The following is a 19,127-nucleotide window of genomic DNA, read 5'->3' as shown; positions in this document are numbered from 1 at the left end:
CTGGGAAGGGCAATATGAGACCTTCCATGACCTCACAAAAGATGCTCCACAGGATTTAAAGCAGGGGTACAGGGGCACCTGCTGCACAGGATTTAAAGTGGGGGTACAGGGGGTGCAGGGACTCAGTCAGTTGAGCATCCAGCTCTTGATCTCAACTTGGGTCTTGATCTCAGGGTCATGAGTTTGAGCCCCATGTTAGGCTCCATGCTTTTAAAAAAAAAAAAAAAAGGCAGGGGTACAGATCTTTAAAAAAAAAAAAAAGGCAGGGGTACAGATCTACTAACAAAGGAGAAAGGGAAGCCCGATCTCTTCCTGCTGCATTATTTGAACATCTCTGACAGCTTAGAATGGTCCCAACTAACATCTTCTGGCAAAAAAAAGAGAAACAAGATCCTCAGAGGGTAACTCATAATGAAAGTCTAGGCTAAGATATGGGTTCCACATAAGGTTTTTGAGTGTGTAGGGAAAGGGGTATATGATTAAAGCCAGGAGGCCCAGCTGCCAGAACAGGGTGCTGGTGCTTTGGGATAGCTGCTGAGCATATGTGCTGCGTGTGCAGTGAACAAAAGAAACTTTGTAACTTTGAAATCTAAGTGTGGATCACCACGAAGACTGAAAAATCTGGATCAGCAAGGGAATCCTGGGAGCAAAGGTCAATCACGACCAGACTGCAGCACCAGTTTCAACAGCAATGCCACAGCAACAGAATCAAAGGAAACAGTAGAATGATCAGGATGTTCTTTTTTCCCCTCCCTACGACTTGTGAAAGAGGACTGTCTCTTTGGTCTTAGGGTGCTCCTTTGGTTCTTGGAAAATTCAAGGGAGAGAGTACAGGAGATAGCTCTCAAAGGAAAGTACAGGGTTTTCCACACAACTGAACATTTCAAGACCCAAGTTACTAGTTAGAAAACACAGAGATGTAACATTATGTGTACCCCATGCATAGGGGTTATACTTGAAACAAAAGGGGTAAGGTTAGGATCCTTAAGGATAAAGGTCTCAAAAGTCCTGAGATAAAGAATCCTGCACACATTTCTACTTCCAACTAGTCTAGTCCTTTGCTTGATTTCTGGCTAATGTGGACTAACCAACTGCCATTCCAAAACTGCTTGACCAAATCCCATTTGTTACGTACGAAGTTAACAGTTAAATTATCTTAAACCTCAGTTTAGTAATAACTAGCATTTTAATGCAAACACAGATTAAAACCCTTAATATAAGCATATTCAGCTGCAGTCCATGCATATACAACTTGAGGAAAGGGATCAATACCTTGCTGAAGAAGAAGCCTGACTACATTTGTTGATTCATAATTTACAGCAAGCATGAGGGCTGTTCTAAAATAACAGAGATAACTTCACTCTTAGGAATTTAGAGTTATTTAAACAACTAATTTCGATATACTTATCAGGTTAATATCTTGCCTGTCTGTTCAGAATCAACCATTTACATGTTCAAGTGTTCATCTTTGTAAATTATCTCCAAGACTAAAATGAAGGGACAAAAGGGAGCTTCTTGTCCCACTTGGGTAATGTATTATAGAGTTGCTAATTTAAAGTCCTTTGATAAACAAGAAACTATGTGGAGGTCACTTATCTGAATAGGTAAAGATTTTAAAAAAGAATTCCCCATGTCTTCCTTAATCTGACACAGTGCACTTCAAAGCCATCTAGAGGTCAAGTAAGTATAAAAACTATCTGCAGGCTTAAAATGATAATATTTTAATGTGAATGCTAACAAAATAGGCATAATTATAGTTAACGATGCTGATAAGCATACGGTAGGCACTAAATTAAATGCTATGTATATAAAATATAATTTACGTACAACCACCCTTGAAGGATGTATTATTATCCTCCTTTTCATATCAGGAAACATATTTAGTGATGATACGTAACGCTCCCAAGGTCACAACACCTAGCAAGTAGGAAAGCTATGAATAAACCTAGTCTTGTGTGAATCTAAGGTACATCTCTTTCTTCTTTATCACCCACCTGTAACTTATCCTCATTAAAGGAAAAGTCTATTCAGTTAAAGCTACCTTTCATCTTTCTATGCATACCAATTAAAAATAAAATAAAAAAATACATACTGGACATGAAAAAGGATAAAAACTGATGAGCCTATAGTATCCAGTAATAGTAATTAATCATCACTTAGAGACCATCTAACGACAACAGTATTCCTCAAAAAAAAAAAAAAAAAAAAAAAAAGGCAATTTAAAGCAAAGAGTGATCCAAAAAATAAAACAACTCCTATTTATGTTTAACATGCGTCTTTTTTTTTTTTTTTTTTTTTTTTTTACATTTATTTGCTTTTGAGAGACAGAGCACAAGCAGGGGAGAGGCAGAGAGAGACAGGGATACACAGAATCCAAAGCAGCTCCAGGTTCTGAGCTGTCAGCAGAGCCCAACACGGGGCTCAAACCCACGAACCATGAGATCATGACCTCAGCCAAAGTCACAGACTTCACCAACTGAGCCACCCAGGCACCACAATATACATCTCTGAAGGAAAAATATATATGAAATAGAAGTTCTTTTTTTTTTAGTTTATTTATTACTTATTTTGAGAAAGAGAGAGAGTGCACTCGAGAGTGTGGGCGAGGGGCAGAGAGAGAAAGAGAGAGATGGAGAATCCTAAGCAGGCTCTACACTGTCAGCACAGAGCCTGATGTGGGGCTCGAACCCACGAACCATAAGATGATCACCTGAGCCAAAGTCAGATGCATAACCAATTGAGCCACCCAGGCACCTCTATGAAGTAGAAGTTTATAAAATACCATAAAAAGATTAAGAAGTCCAATATTGTGTCATAAAGTAAACTAACAGCTGAGAGTACACCCTTTATAAAATTAATATGAAATCCCTTTAGTTAACACAAAATCATGTGGAAAAAAAAAAAAAAACATTGCAGGGGCAACTGGGTTAAGCATCAGACTCTTGATCTCAGCTTGGGTCTTAATCTCAGAGTCATGAGTTCAGGCCCAGTGTTGGACTCCATGCCGAGCATGGAACCTATTTAAAAATAAACACTGCAAATGACATTAGTCAACATTATCAAGGAATATGAATTCTGCTATACCCTGTTCTTCATGTTGCCCAGTCAGAATAATTGCTTTCTGCCTAACTGGTGATGTGTTGACATTTTTCACTATATAATTATAAATTAATCTTTTTCTTCTTAAGTTAATCTTCCTGACTTGAATAATTATTACCACTCTAGAACAATACTAAGGTTTAAAAGAAAACTACTGCACCTTTTTAATTTATCAACTGCATGTATATTTGCTGCCTTTTCTATTAAAAATTCCACTATTTGCTGTTTGTTTTCATTTACAGCAACTAGAAGTGGTGTGAAGTTATCCTGTAAAAGAGCAAAAACAATTTATAATTTACAAAATTACATATTTCCATACCGAATTTTAAAACTTACAAAAGATCCTCTAAACTTAAACATATAATACAAAAAGTAAATACAAAATGGCCTCTTCCTTCCCACCCCTGTGCTTTCACCTGTTGCTGCTTCTCTGTAAAATAGCCCTCCTCCACTGGGGCACCTGGGTGGCTCAGTTGGTTAAGTGACCAACTGCGGCTCAGGTCATGATCTCATGGTTTGTGAGTTCGATCCCTGCATTGTGCTCTATACTGACAGTGCACAGCCTGGAGCCTGTTGCAGATTCTGTCTGCCTCTCTTTCTCTCTGCCCTCCCTCCCTTGCTCGCACTCTGTCTCTCCCTCTTTCTCAAAAAGAAACAAACATTTAAAAAAATGTTTTTAATAAAATAGCCCTCCTCCACCTTCTTCAACAGATTATATGCAGTCATGCCCCCAAACTCACTTCAAACCCTGACTGGTTCCAAGATTTTTGTTTGTATCACAGTACTTATCATGGCATACTGTAGTTATTGTTCCTATTATTGTGCTGTAGTTATTGTTAGGCAAAATATAAATCAGAAATAGAAATATAATAGCTTATCAATAAAAATTCGAATACTGGTTTTTACAGATCATTTTTAGCAATGAAAGCTACTACATTATTTGCATTTTTAGGGATCAATGCTGAGGAGAAAGATAATATTGTCTGCAATAGGCATAATCTATTCAACTATTACCATGATTAATCTAATATGCTTTGCAAATATTCCAATAGGAATATGATTATTTACAGTACACATAAGGAAAAAGTGTTTTTTTGAAACCAACTTATGGGGCACCTGGGGGGCTCAGTCAGTTAAGAGTTCAACTTTTGTTCAGGTCATGATCTCATGATTTGTGAGTTCAAGCCCTGCACTGGGCTCTATGCTAACAGCTCAGCCTGGAGGATTCTGTCTGCCTTTCTCTCTGCCCCTCCCCCACTCATGCACGCGCTCTCTCTCCTTCATAAATAAATAAATAGAATACAAAAACAACTTTGAAAGTCTAACTTGGAAAATTCAATCCTATTCCTAAGACATTAACATAAAATACAAAATATATATTATAAATTAATATTGATGGTCTTAAAATCCTTGAAATCTTTATCAAAATATACCATAAAAAAGGGGCACCTAGGTAGCTCAGTCAGTTAAGAATCTGACTCTTGATTTTGGCTCAGGTCATGGTCTCACAATTCATGAGTTCAAACCCAGTGCCTCCTAGGGATTCTCTCTCTCTTTCTCTTAATAAACTTTTAAAAAATTACCAAGGTTTCTTTGTGTCCAAAAAGAGATCTGATTAGCACAGTCTTCAAAATACATATATATATATATATGTATATATGTGTGTGTGTATATATATATATATATATATATATATTTATATCATAAAACAGTAATTGCAAATGCAATGCTTATGGAGGCAAAGTAGGTGACTCGAGTAAGTGAAGAACCTGAGTAGGGACAGTAGCAAACTGGAGAGACACACACCTCATATAAAAAGGGCAGTCGCTGCAAAGCATACCAAACAGTAGTATGGGCTCAAAGTACCAGGTATGATCCTATAAGAAAAGTCTGAAATCCAGATTTCTGCACGAGTGTCATAATTTTAAATGTTGATTCAATCTATGGAGGAAACTGAATACATCCAGGGGCCAAATTTAGTCAATAGCCCACTTGTATTTTGGTTGTGCATAAAGCAAATATTTGTACATAAAACTTTCCTAAAGTATCAGTATCACATTTTACCAAAAACTTAGGCCCCAACATGTAATAAAAATTGCTATTAAGACTCATAAGAGGGGCACCTGGGTGGCTCAGTCAGTTGAGCATCTGACGCTTGACTTCAGCTCAGGTCATGATCCCAGGGTTGTGAGACTGAGCCCCACATTGGCTTTGGCACTCAGCGTGGACCCTGCTTAACATTCTCTCTCTCCCCCTCTGCCCCTCTCCCCCATTCACACTCTCTCTAAAATAATTACAACAAAAAGGCTCGTAACACCCATCTTAAGAATTTTTCCAATGCTTATTAAAACTGCAATCTATTTGTGTTTAATTCTCCCAGATTGTTAATAAAATAGACGAATTAGTTCACAAGAATGCTGAAACTAAATTATTAAAACAACTCCCAACTGTACTGTCACTAACTACATTTCAATGTTTAAAACTATCATTTTGATTATGCCAGGGCAATATGAATTTAACAGACATCATAAGATAGTCTGTCACATAGCTTCAACGAATAAAGAAGATTCAAGATTTTCTCCTATTGCAATCAGGAAAACTCTGCTTGTAATAACCATTTGGTAACATAATGAATAGGTAACAAAAGATATAAAATCCTTAAAGGGTCACACTCTACTTATTAAAAGACTACCCATAACACTATGGGTGCCAGTGAATAACTGTTGGTTAGATGAAAAATTACTCCTTAAGTCAACAGCTATAGCCAATAATATTCACTTTAACTTCTCACAGAGGTAGAGAAAGATGAAAGGCTAATGCTTTTGGAGAGAGTTGAAGGAAGTAGCATGTATCAAACTGCAGGTCTTCCAGAGATTTCTTAGGTTTTGACATCTGTCAATTTATATACTATACTTCTCCATTCAGTAGTTGTTTGGGGTTTTTTTTAATTAAATTATTTATTTTGAGGAAGAGAGAGAGCATGAGCAACTGGGGGAGGGGCAGGGAAAGAGAGAATCTCACGCATCTCTGCACCATCAGTGCAGGGCCCAATGCAGGGCTCAAACCCATGAATCATGAGATCACAACCTGAGTGGAAGTCGGACACTTGACCAACTGAACCACCCAGGTACCCCTCCATTCAGTAGTTAGCTTTTTTTTTTCTTTTTTAAATGTCCACTTATTTTTGAGAGAGAAAGAGACAGAGCACGAGCAGGGGAGGGGCAGAAAGAGAGGGAGACACAGAATCTGAAGCAGGCTCCAGGCTCTGTCTAATCTGTCAGCACAGAGTCCAACACGGGGCTCAAACTTGTGAACCATGATATGATGACATGAACCAAGTCAGACGCTTAACCGACTGAGCCACCCACACGCCCCAATAGTTCTTAACCAACAGTTGTAGCACAATCTCAAAAAAAAATTTTTCTAAATATCCATGTCTATGTATACATGTTACTAGATTTACTCAAAATGTTCAAGAGGAGAGTTTAGCCTTGTAACAAAATTTTTAACTTCCCCAGGGGACTGGGATTCACCACCATAATTCTAGCTGACAGCTGGTGCAGCAGACAATTACATCAGTCTCATCTATGTGGCCAACTCCCTCTATCATTTGAAGATTTAGCCAAAAGAGTGGCTTATCAAAACTGCATTTAATTTCCCTGAGCAGAGGTAGAACAGGGACCAAATGTAAAGTCAAAACACAACTTGATTTCATTACTTATAAACTTCTTACTTCCCATCAAGATATTCTAGATTTCACAGCAGAGTTTAGACTCTTATCTAAGTGGCTGTTTCTGCCAGAATAGGATTATATGACAGTTAATTATTTGTTCTTTCCTCTCCTTGCGCACTTAAACACTGCCAATCTGATTTCCTCTGAGCCCTCCTACACTTGGTCTCTAGGCAGGTTTATAACTCACTCTTATCCTAAGTAACAATTATTACCCCCAAAAATTGAAGACTCCTTGCCTAAACATATAAACTGGAGGAAAAAAAAACAAAAACAATAAAACAAACAGCCTCTTCTTGTTATTTTCTCTCACTTGCCAAATTTCCAAATTGGCCCACATATTTCTGACTGCTCCCTCCTTTCCCTTTTTCCTCTTAAGCCTTGGCCAATAAAAGATAAATCCCATTTTTATAAGTCACTTTTTTATCAAATAGGAACTTGTCAGCAGCAATATTTTTTATTGTAAAATGCATGTTTGAGTTTTAACACAAAGCCTAAGGCAAATTTTGCTTTCTATGTTATTTTTCAGTAATTAAAAAAAACAAAATTGGATGGGAAAAATATTTGAAAACAAAGTTTTACCTTAAATACATTTGCTTTCATAAATATTTGCCATAAATACATAAAACAAAACTGTATTCTCTAATGCTTCTTTAGAAGTATGCTTATTTAAAGTGAAATCTTAGGGTGCCTAGGTGGCTCAGTTGGTAGAGTATCCAACTTCAGCTCAGATCTTGATCTCATGGGTCATGAGTTCGAGCCCTGCATTGGGCTCTGTGCAGACAGCTGGGAGCCTGGAGCCTGCTTCAGATTCTGTGTCTCCCTCTCTCTCTCTGCCCCTCCCCCCCTCATGCTCTGTCTCTGTCTCTCTCTTTCTCAAAAATAAATAAAAAATAATAAGAAGAAAGAAACAAAGAAAGAAAGAAAGAAAGAAAGAAAGAAAGAAAGAAAGAAAGAAAGGGAAATCTTAGATAATTAAGTTATTTCCAAATATTTTCATTCAGGGAATACTTGAACTTCCAAATACATAAAACTGACCCTACCCATGTCAACCAAGGGTGTTCCTTTAGAGGCTTCAGCAGTGAAAGGCAATGCATGTCGAAGAAAAGGCAGGTGGGCCAGCAAGCGTGGCCATCATCCACTCCCCATGTACAGCTACGACCCTGCTGAGGAGCTACACAAGGTTGAGCAGGAGCTATTCTCTGAAGTGGGAGACCCCAACATGGTACATGGCTGGCAGGGTGGCTACCAACAAAAGTAGATGCCTTTGCTGGATGTCAAGACATGACCTGACCCCAATGCCCTCATCTTCAGAGCACCGGGGCCTGCAGTGCCCAGCACCTACAACCTGCTGCTTTCTCCTCCCGCTTGCACACATCCAAGCTCTCCCTGCTGGGTCTGGGTCTCCATTCCTCCTCCCACCTATCCCCAGCAGCACCCCTTGCCTAAGCCCCTGCATAGCACCCAGCCTCCATCATCACCTCACTCCCCTCTAGACCTTTAGTCCTTTATGGGCTCTGAGACTACCATCCACTTGTAGGCACTAATGGAAAGATTTTCTTTCTGGGGTGGAAGGGTGGCTGGGAGATACAACTTTGCCCTTTCTGTGGGCACTACCTTTTTCTTGCCCTCCCTGACTTGGCATTGGAGTTATTTCCATGATGACAGGGCCTGATGTATAGAATTCAGTGTGTGTGTGTGTGTGTGTGTGTGTGTGTGTGTGAAATAAAACATTTTGTGGCTAAAATATTCATGTATATATATAAAATTTCAAATATTGTATAAATTAGTTCTTTACCTTATTTATTGCTTCAGTATTCGCATTGTATAGCAGCAGCTTCTCTATTATGGATATATTATCACCAAAGGCAGCATAGTGGAGAGCAGTGTTGCCACTCAAATCCCTAATATTTGGATCGGCACCATTTTCCAACAGTATGTTTACACATTTCTCTTCCTGGCACTGTACGGCCTGTCAGTGATATGCCAAGAAACAGAGTGTAAATTCTGGGAATTTAAAGTAAGCATGCCACAGGTTTCACCAATTCGTTTTGTTTCAAGGCAATAACTTCACTTTCATTCTAAGTAATGACATCAAATCCATCTCAGGCAGACATAGCTGCTACTACATACCTTCATGAGAGCTGTCCTGTTTTCATGATCACAGAGGTTAAGATGGCATTTCCTCTCTATTAGGAGGGTCACCACTTCTGGATGGCCATTGGCACAGGCCAAATGGAGAGCAGTCCTAAAAAAATGAGAGGACTTTTTAGGAAATGATAGTGCACTCTCTCAAAACATGCAGTTAATTCAGGAAATTGTAAACATTAAGTAGCATGTTATTCCTATGCCTCCAAAACAAAGATTCAGTTTTCCTCTGGAGAAAGTACAATATTTAGTAGTGATTACTCATTACACTAATAAAAGAGCAGCCTGTTTGAAGAGAGAGAGCATGACCTCGGGATTCAGCTCCACTTGGGTTTGAATCCTAGTTTAACTCTGTCACGCACTAGTTATTGCTTAGACTTATCCTCAATGTCCTCAACAAAAGGGGATAAAAATTGTAGTTGTCTCGAGTCACCTGGCTAGCTCAGTCTGAAGAGCATGTAACTCTTGATCTCAGGGTCGTGAGTTTGAAGCCCCACAGTAGGTGTAGAGATTACTAAAAAAATGATAGTAATAAAAAAAAATGAAATGAAATAAATAGTAGTTATCTCACAAGACCTCGTTGTGATGCTTAAATGAGGATCTATGCAAGTATTTAGAACACTTCCTAGTACAAATAACATCTCAATAATTGTTGGATGATTATAATTTTTACTATTACTACTGCTTTACATAGACAATACTTCAATTAGGTACCTTAATACAATTATACCTACTTTGCAGACAAGTTTTAAGGATTAGCAAGAATACTGTTTCAATAATTATAAGATGCTCATTTTGTCACATTTAGTATCTCTGACATTGGAATGCAATTTATGACTCAAAATGTCTTACAACTACAACTGAAAAGACTTTAAAAAAATTTTGTATTGGGGGTGCCTGGGTGGCTCAGTCGGTTAAGCATCCGACTTCAGCTCAGGTCATGATCTCGCAGTCCGTGAGTTTGAGCCCCACGTTGGGCTCTGTGCTGACAGTTCAGAGACTGGAGCCTGTTTCAGATTCTTTGTCTCCCTCTTTCTCTGACCCTATCCCATTCATGCTCCGTCTCTCTCTGTCTCAAAAATAAATAAACATTAAAAAAAATTTTTTTTATTGGTACATAAAATAGTGGGACATCGTAGAATCTTGCTGCCTTCCATTATGTGAAATGATGGTATATACAATAGGTCTATTGCAGTTCTAGTCATATGATTGGCATTTAAATAAATGTTAGTTCTTAAAAGCATTATAGGAAAAGAGGACTAAATTAACAAAAGAAAAACATTTTTAAGTACTTCTTACTTTTCTTCTCAAGAAAGTTTAAGCCAAAGGAAACTCAGGATTCCAATGACCAGGAACAAGGAACAGCTTATTTTATTAAATATTGAGGTCTATAGATTTATGAAAATCAAGTATTTCCAATGATCAATATTAGTATTTAATACTATCATAAATTTCAAAAGGGCCGGTAAAGGTTATCTTTTACAATTTCCTATCTTCAGAAACATTGAAAGGAAGGAGGAAAACTTCAGTTGAGATCCTAATACGTGAATTTAAAATTTCTCATCTTAGGGGTGCCTTGCCGGCTCAGTCAGTAGAGCATACAACCTTGATCTCAGAGTTGTAAATTTGAGCCCCATGATGGGTATAGAGATTACTTTACTTAAAAATAAAAACTGGTGCAGAACCTGCTTTAGATGCTCTGTCCCTCCTCTCCCCTTCCCCCTCCCCCTGCTCATGCTCTCACCCTCAACAATAAATAACACTTAAAAAATAAAGTAAACAAGATAAAATCTGGGGCACCTGGGTGGCTCAGTCTGTTAAGTGTGCAACTCTTGATTTGGGCTCAAGTCACGATCTCATGTTCACTGGATCAAGCCCCGTGCTGAGACTCTTTGAAAAGTCTATTTGAAAAGTTCCTGCTTTCAGCACGGGGCCTGCTTGGGATTCTCTCTCTGCCCCTCCATCCCCCCACCTCCCACCCCACCCCTCTCAAAACATCAATAAACTTAAAAAAATAAAATCTTTAGAAAACAAATAAATAAAATGTCTCATCTTGCTCATACTGTGCAAAATGAAGTCTTTGAGAATGAAAGGATCTTGAGAATATGTCTGCTATATAATATACATGCAGGTTCTAGTTGATAAATAAATGGATGGAAAGTGGATAAATACAGTTGGAGAGTTCAATATTTTTAAAGAAAAGGTATATAAAGTAAAACAATACTTCTGAAACAGCAATAATCATTTATATTTGCTATTTATCTTGTTCATAAGCACAAAACTAATATATTTTGTTTTCATGATTAATATAAATCATTTACCTATTATATGTAATAAAGCTACATATAACAGAAAATATATGTATATGTTTAATGTATGCATAATAAAATCTACAAATGCAAATAAAAATATTCCCTTTACTTCTGAAGAGGCCAAAAGTTGTCAGAACATACCAATCCTCAAAAAAATTTTAATTAACTTGGTTTTCTTAATTTACATCCAAAAATATTTTTAGCACAAAGTGAGAAATTATTTTCATGTATATAAGATTCATATTCTTGCTTTTCTCCAGGATTTCTTCAACGATAACAAACTTTTTTTATTGATAATAAACTTTTAATAGGACTTTATACACCTTTTCCTGTAGAAAGCACAGATTTTCTTTAAAAGAAAAGAAAAATGCATGTAAATTCAAAGGCTCAGAAATAACAAATTTAATCATATTTTGTGCATTTTTGGGCTTAATATAAAACCAAAGTCTGCTTGTGTGTACATATGATCACACTGATTTTTGTTCTCACTTAATGATCAACTAAAGCACAGCTCTGCATCTCTGTGTATATCTATTACCTATGCCACCTTCAATGATCACATATCCATCTTATGGATATAATGCCATACTTATAAAAGCCATTATGAGTTCTTAATACATTGCTATTTTAAATAGTGCTGAGAAAAGCAAAATGTATGTCATTTATCTCTAGTAATTTCCTAAAGATATTTTAGTAGAAATAAAATTGATGGGTAAAAGGAATACATATTTTTTTGTGGTACTTACACCAAATTGTCTACTGGAAAGTTGAAAACAACTTAAACTTTAAGCGGCAGTATAAGCACCATCACTCTATTTTCACAAAGGTTGTAGATGGAAAACTGTACTTGATTCCCTTTTTAACTTAAATTTCTTTTTTTACCAGGGATGCTATATTTTCCTATGTCCATTGGTCTCGTGTAGATATGCAAAGAAGTACTTTATGCAATTTCAAATTACAGATTTTTTTTGTTTTGATTTCAAAGACTTCCCTGTAAAACGAAGATATACATTTTTTGTCTGATACAAATATGTTGTAAATATTTGCAAGTGCATTGTCTTTTATTTTAATAATATTATTTTCTGATAGAGGCTTTTAGTTTTTTATGTTGCTAAATCAATCTCCAGAATTCTTCATTTAAAAAAAAAAATTTTTATATTTATTTATTTTTGGGAGACAGAAAGACAGTGTGCAAGCAAGGGAGGGGCAGAGAGAGAGAGGGAGACACAGAATCTGAGCTGTCAGCACAGAGCCTGAAGCGGGGCTCGAACCCACGAAGCACGGGATCATGACCTGGGCCAAAGTTGGACTGCTTAACCAGCCACCCAGGGGCCCCCAATTTCTTTTTTCCTTTTCCTGAGAGAGAGAGAGAGAGAGAGAGAGAGAGAGAGAGAGAGAGGGAGAGAGGGAGAGAGAGGGAGAGAGAGAGAGAGAGAGAGAGAGAGAGAGAGAGAGAGAGAGAGAGAGGTGAGACAGAATCCCAAGCATGCTCCACATTGACAGCAGGGAGCCCCTCGCAGGGCTTGAACCCACGAACACCTGAGATTATGACCTGAGTCGAAATCAAGAGTCATAGGTTTAACTGACTGAGCCACCCAGGCACCCCCAAAAGTCTTGCTTTTCAAGTCATTCTTAGGATGGGTAAATAGGCATTTGTGGGGCTTTTTCTGTTACTTTTCTTATTTTGCATATTAAAATGTTTTAATTTATATCCCACCTGGAACTTATTTAGAGAGATAAAATTCTAACAAGTTTTCTCCAAATCAGCTGTTTCTCCACTATTTACGAATAATTCACCTTTTCCTACTAATATGAAATGTCACCAGCATCAAATTTTAAAGTCTTACATATATTTGAACGTTTGTCATTTTCTACTCTGGACCACTCCTTTATCTGTCTTTTCAACTGTTCGTAAACGAATAATTTGTGGAAATTTCAGGTACATTTTGATATCTGGAAGGGCAAATCTACCTCCTATTATAAAAAAATAAGTTCTTATTTTAATTCCAGTTCGTTAACATAAAGTGTTATATCAGTTTCAGATGTACAAGACAGTGAGTCCAAAAATTTCCTTAATGACATCACAAGAAGAGCATGTGTAGCTCAAAATTCTTAAAACCATGATGCTTTCATTTGCTTTACCTAAAACTGACAAATACAGGAAGAGACTTTGAAAAAAAGGAGTCCTATTCAAAGCCATCTTCCACTTCAAAATGTCCTTCCAAGGTCCCTCAGTAAATAGCACACGTACATAAGTGTACACAGACATAAACTGGATACTGGATTTTATCCCAAGAATACTGGATTTTTAGCCCAGAAGTTGATTACAGGAATTATTTCTCCCATTATGCACTTTTCTATAACATTATGGCATGAAAATGAGTCCATTAAAAACAACATGTTGTCAACACTTAATTTCGTGTGTATTACTATTGAAATTTGGGTAAATCACGTCAAACTTGAGAGTAAAGTACTCTATTCGGGAATTACGACTACGTGCCAAGGCAGCTGAAGATTTTGTTTTTGCCGCTCACACTGTCCGCCTGGGCGCTAGACCACGTTGGGTTCCCACCACCGAGGGGCAGCGGGACCTCAGGAGGGAAGAAAACCCAGCTCCCCCAGGGCTCCGATGCACAGGTAGAGGTAGACCAGGTGTGCGCTTCTCCCAGGTCCTTCCCGCCTCCTCCCTGCCAGCCTCCAAGTCCCTATTACCTGTTCATCTTGTCTCTATCATCCACGCCATTTTTCCCCAAGAACAGAATCTGCTGCACTTTCGCTACGTTGCCCACGTAGGCAGCCTTGTGGATCTTTCCGAGATCTCTGTCTCGGACGTGGTAACCCATCAGGAAGTTGTCAATCCTATTATTCTTCTGCCCAACAGAAGCGGAGCCCAAGGGCGACACGCCCTTCTTACTCCCGAACCCAAATATCCTCTTCATTGCTAAGCCTACGGGCTCCACAGAGACTTCACCTCGCCCTCAGCTTTTCACTACTTCCTGAGCCCAACACTAGCGCTACAGATAGGCCAAACACTCCTGGCCACAACACCCCAGCAGTGACGCTCCGCGGCTGTGTAGCTCTCACCTCACGGTAACCTTCAGGAAGCAATGCCGCTTAAAACAAGTGCGCTTGCGCACTTCGGCATATGGAATCACTGCGCGTGCGCACAGAGCGCTAGCGGTCAAGGGTACCCAACGCGCATGTGCGAGACCCCAACCTCTCAAATCTCAGTGATTGCTTGAGAGCCGGGCTGGGTGCCTTCAGGTGGGAGTTAGCTGAGCGTTTCTGGGCATTTGCAAAAGTTAGGATCGCGGTGTGGAAAAGCAGCCCGTGTATACGACTGAGGCTAGAGTGACGCTGAACTTCGGGATGCTGACTGAAGACGTCGTCCCCCAGAAAACTTCCCTTCAAAAAGCTCTCTAAATCTCTTTATCCCTCAGTTTATTCTTCTTCCGTATTCTTCTTCCCTCTGGGCCCTAGCCGGTCTCCATAGAATTTAGCAGATGCAGCACCAGCAAAAGTTTTCTTGGTCAGAGACTCTGGCAGCTAGTGACATTAAGTGCAAGTTGATGAGGCAGGGGGAAACAACGTGTTCTCCAGATGAAATGAAACCGCATTTCTGCACGCCTCTGAATCCTCCCCCTTGGGCCCAACCTTACGTTTACATTTTCTTTTATTTGTTGGTGTTAGTTCCCAATTAAATCTTTAATGAATCCAAGATTTATTTGGGAGCATGGTGTAACATTTAGGATTTTTTTTTTTTAATGTTTATTTGCTTGACCTAAATAAGACATCTTTTCTCACCTAGTTGAAAATGCCACTTGATCGTAGATTAAATTTTCAGGTATTGGGTTTTCTTTTTTTTTTTCCTGTTCCTGGGTTTTACGTTGTGTTCCATTGACTAGTCTGCTTCTTGCATCAGTACACTACTATTTTAACTTCTGACAACAGCTAATACGAAACCAGCTACCCTAAACTCACCAGCCTCCTATTACATTTGTTAATGATTTCAAGAATTAACCAAAGTAGGAGCCCCTGGCTGGCTCAGTAGAGCATGCAACTCTTGATCTTGGAGTTGTGAGTCCAAGCCCCACATTGGTCATAGACCTTGCTTAAAAAAAAAAAAAAAAAAAAAAAAAAAAGTATTATCCAAAATAAAAATTAACAGAAACAACTGTTTTGTTACAGAAACCACTGTGGTTTTGTGCATTTGCACAAAACGCATGAGCAAAATTTGAAAATGTGGTGTCCATATTTTATAGCAAGACAAATGCATAGATATTAATTTAGGTACTTCTTCAGAGGACGTTGAATGTCATTTTGTGTTTGTTGGTGGAATGATTTGACAAAAAGTTTGTTGTAATTAGCAACTCAGAAAGCAAGTGTCTGCATCTTCAGCAGAATTTGCTGCTGGAATGACCTACAGAGCTCTGGAGAGTTCTAGAGTCCCTGCTGAGAAGGTGGATAACAAGAATGTATCTTCATTGGTGAAAGACCAGTGAAAGAGAAGTCATGAAAGTCTTTTCCTTTTGTGTGTTTTTTTTTAATTTCTGGGTTTGTTTGTTTGTTTTTTTTTTTTTTTAGTTTAGTTTAGTTTTGAGAGAGAGAGAGAGACGGTGTGTGTGTGTGTGTGTGTGTGTGTGTGTGCGCGCGTGCGCGCGCACGCGCACATGTGCGTGTGAGCAGGAGAGGTACAGAGGGAGAGAGAGAATCCCAGGCAGGCTCTCGGCTGTCAATGCAGAACCCAATGCGGGGCCCAACTCATGAACTGTGAGATCACGACCTGAGCTGAAATCGAAAGTCAGACGCTCAACTAACTGAACCACCCAGGCACCCGTTATCTCCTTTTAAGAGTTAGCAAGAGCAGGGCACCTGGGTGGCTCAGTCGGTTGAGTGTCTGACTTCAGCTCAGGTAACGATCTCATGGTTTGAGAGTTCAAACCCCGCGTAGGGCTCTGTGCTGTCAGCTTGGAGCCTGGAGCCTGCTTCGGATTCTGTGTCTCCTTCTCTCTCTGCCCCTCCCCTTCTTGTGCTCTGTCTCTCAAAAATGAATAAATGTAAAAGAAAAAAGAATAATAAGACTTAGCAAGAGCATCTTTTCATGTGTCTGTTGGCCTGTTGGCCCGGAAGACATCTGGATGTCTTCTTTGGAAAGGTGTCTATTCATGTCTTCTCATTTCTTCACTGGATTATTTGTTTTTCGGGTGTTGAGTTTGGTAAGTTCTTTATACATTCTGGATACTAACCCTTTATCTGATATGTCATTTGAAAATATATTCTCCCATTCTGTTGGTTGCCTTTTAGTTTTGTTGATTGTTTCCTTTGCAGTGCAGAAATTTTTATCTTGATAATAAGGTCCCAATAGTTCATTTTTGCATTTATTTCCCTCGCCTTCGGAGACCTGTCAAGCAAGAAATTTCTGTGGCTGAAGTCAAAGAAGTTGTTGCCTGTTTTCTCCTCTAGGGTTTTCATGGTTTCCTATCTCACATTTAAGTTTCCCCACTGCTATGTCCCACTCTTGTCAGCCTTGAAGATGCACTATGAGGGGCCCCTGGGTGGCTCAGTTGGTTGAGCATCCGACCTTTAATTTCTCATGTTTCATGAGATTGAGCCCCACATCAGGCTTTGTATTGTCAGGGCAGAGCTTCCTTGGGATTCTCTGGGTCTCTCTGCCCCTCCCCCACTCATGCACTCTCTGTGTCTCTCTCAGAATAAATAAATAAACTTTAAACAAAAAAAACAAAAAGAAAGAAAGAAAGAAAGAAAGAAAGAAAGAAAGAAAGAACAAGCTACCAAGAAATTCATCAAATGCTTTTCCACAGCTGCTTCACTCAATCTTTTGGATGTGTCTTCCCTTGCATTCCACTGTATCTATGGAGGAAAACAAACTATATTGTAATTAAACCATGATTACAATATGAGGACTTAAGTGTATTGAGGCTGATCTGCCAGTGTCACTGCAGATCCCTGACCAGGGAGAACCACATCAAGGGGGCCATAAAGTTAAAACAGAAAGATGTATTGAGAACCTTCTTTATTCTAACATTGTGAGAGAAAATCAATGAAGAAATAACAAACATGGCATTCCTGTGTTCAGGGAGGGAGGTGAGTTATATTTAGTGCCACATTTAGGGTGAGTACAAAGGGCCGACAGAGTTATGTGAAGATGACGATAGTGAGCTGGGGAATGATGCACAGGAAGAAGTACTATGAAAGTTAAGACTTAGGGGCACCTGGGTGGCTCAGTCGGTTAAGTGTCCAACTTTGGCTCAGGTCATGATCTCATGGTTCTTGACTTCCAGCTCCCCATCAGGCTCTGTGCCATCAGCACAGAGGCTGATTTGGATTCTCTGTCCCCCACCTCTCTTTCTGCCCCTCCCCAACATGTTATCTCTCTGTCTATGTCTCTTTCAAAATAAATAAACTTAAAAAAAAAAGCTAAAACTTAAAGAATGAATAGGGGTTAGCCAGTAGAGCACATTCTAGAAGGAAGGGATAATGTATCAGTGAGGATCCAATCAGGAGAGAAACTACTTATTGGTAATTTGAACAGGCAAACACTTATTAATTAACAATTAATAAACAATTAATATAAACAATTATTAACTATAACAGTAGATTGACTATAAAGGTGAGAGGTGTCTAAATACCCTTGGGTGCAAGACTACCCAAGAAAGATTACCCAAATGGGTGACCCAAACCCCAAGGTTGGGATTCAGACCTCATTGAAGAAGGTGTGGTTGCAGTTCACTGAGTTGCCTAGGCCAAAGCTGGTCCGTGCTAGTCATCAAGCAAGCAAGAAATGTTCTCCAGGAGTGCAGGGAGCCCAGTCTGACAGATGAATGTATAGAGAGTGTCAGGGCCCAAGAGCCCACCTACCAGCAGAGCAGTGCACGGCCTCCAGTGTATCATATCCATGTCCAGAAGGGTGCAGCAAACACCTTGGGATATAGCAGAGTTAAGGCTGAGGACTGGGTGCACAAAGAGAGTAGGGTATCAAGAGCATTTTCCCAGGGGCATGGTATCCAGGTTAGAAGGATCAGTGGCTGGGGTTGGGACCGCATGCTCTGGGAGTGCATAGCAAGGGCAGAGTCCTTCTGATGTTGGTGCAGAAGAACAGCAAGAAGGAAAACACAGCACACCAGAACATAGGCAAAGTCCACTTCTCAGTCTCCAGGGAAACAGTAACAACCTACCGGGACACAGAGGCGTTGAGGTTAGTAATTGGACGCACAGAGGAAGTCAGACATACAGGACTCAAACTTCTCTGCTATTCATTGTGTTGCAATCATACCTTCTTCAATAAATTTGAACACCCCCCAAGTTTGTCCTTTTGTGGTACTGTCCTTCAGCCCTAGGATACCCTTCAGAACTCTCTTTTGGTATTTTAATTACTATCCCATCATAGTTTTGTAATTCTTTATATTAAACTCCCACTTTTGTTGTGTGTGTGTGTGTGTGTGTGTGTGTGTGTGTGTGTTTTAATTTTGAGAGAAACAGAGAGTGCATGAGCGGAAGAGGGGCAGAGAGAGGGAGAAAGAGAATCCCAAGCAGGCTCCTCGCTGTGAGTGCAGGACTCCAACTCACAAACCATGAGATCAAGACCTGAGCCAAAGTCAGACACTTAACTGACTAAGCCACCCAGGAGCCCCATTAAACTTCCACTGTTTAAAATACTATGCCATACCTGTCTTCTATTGGACCCAGACTAATATAAAAGCTACAGGGTTGCACTGTTCAGGTTTGTCTTCAACAGGCTGTAACGTGGAGAGCACAGTTGAACTATAGTTCAAACTGTAGCCAGCTGCTACATTTTCATAACCACCATAATACTCACA

At 39.3% G+C, this 19,127-nt stretch overlaps 1 protein-coding gene across 1 annotated transcript in view; it reads right to left on the bottom strand.

The window, feature by feature from the left end:
• The window catches only part of ANKRD26 (ankyrin repeat domain 26), a 115,244-nt gene extending 100,832 nt beyond the window's left edge, over window positions 1-14,412 (bottom strand). The window contains 4 exon segments of the mRNA XM_043563475.1: window positions 3,260-3,366; window positions 8,628-8,801; window positions 8,963-9,077; window positions 14,002-14,412. Coding sequence (XP_043419410.1) covers window positions 3,260-3,366; window positions 8,628-8,801; window positions 8,963-9,077; window positions 14,002-14,228 — 623 coding nt within the window. The 5' untranslated portion in view covers window positions 14,229-14,412.
• Between the last annotated feature and the right edge of the window lie 4,715 nt (window positions 14,413-19,127).

Source organism: Prionailurus bengalensis, chromosome B4 (genome assembly GCF_016509475.1).
Source record: "Prionailurus bengalensis isolate Pbe53 chromosome B4, Fcat_Pben_1.1_paternal_pri, whole genome shotgun sequence".
Taxonomy (NCBI): Eukaryota; Metazoa; Chordata; class Mammalia; order Carnivora; family Felidae; genus Prionailurus; species Prionailurus bengalensis.
This window is presented reverse-complemented; position numbering and strand designations above follow the sequence as displayed.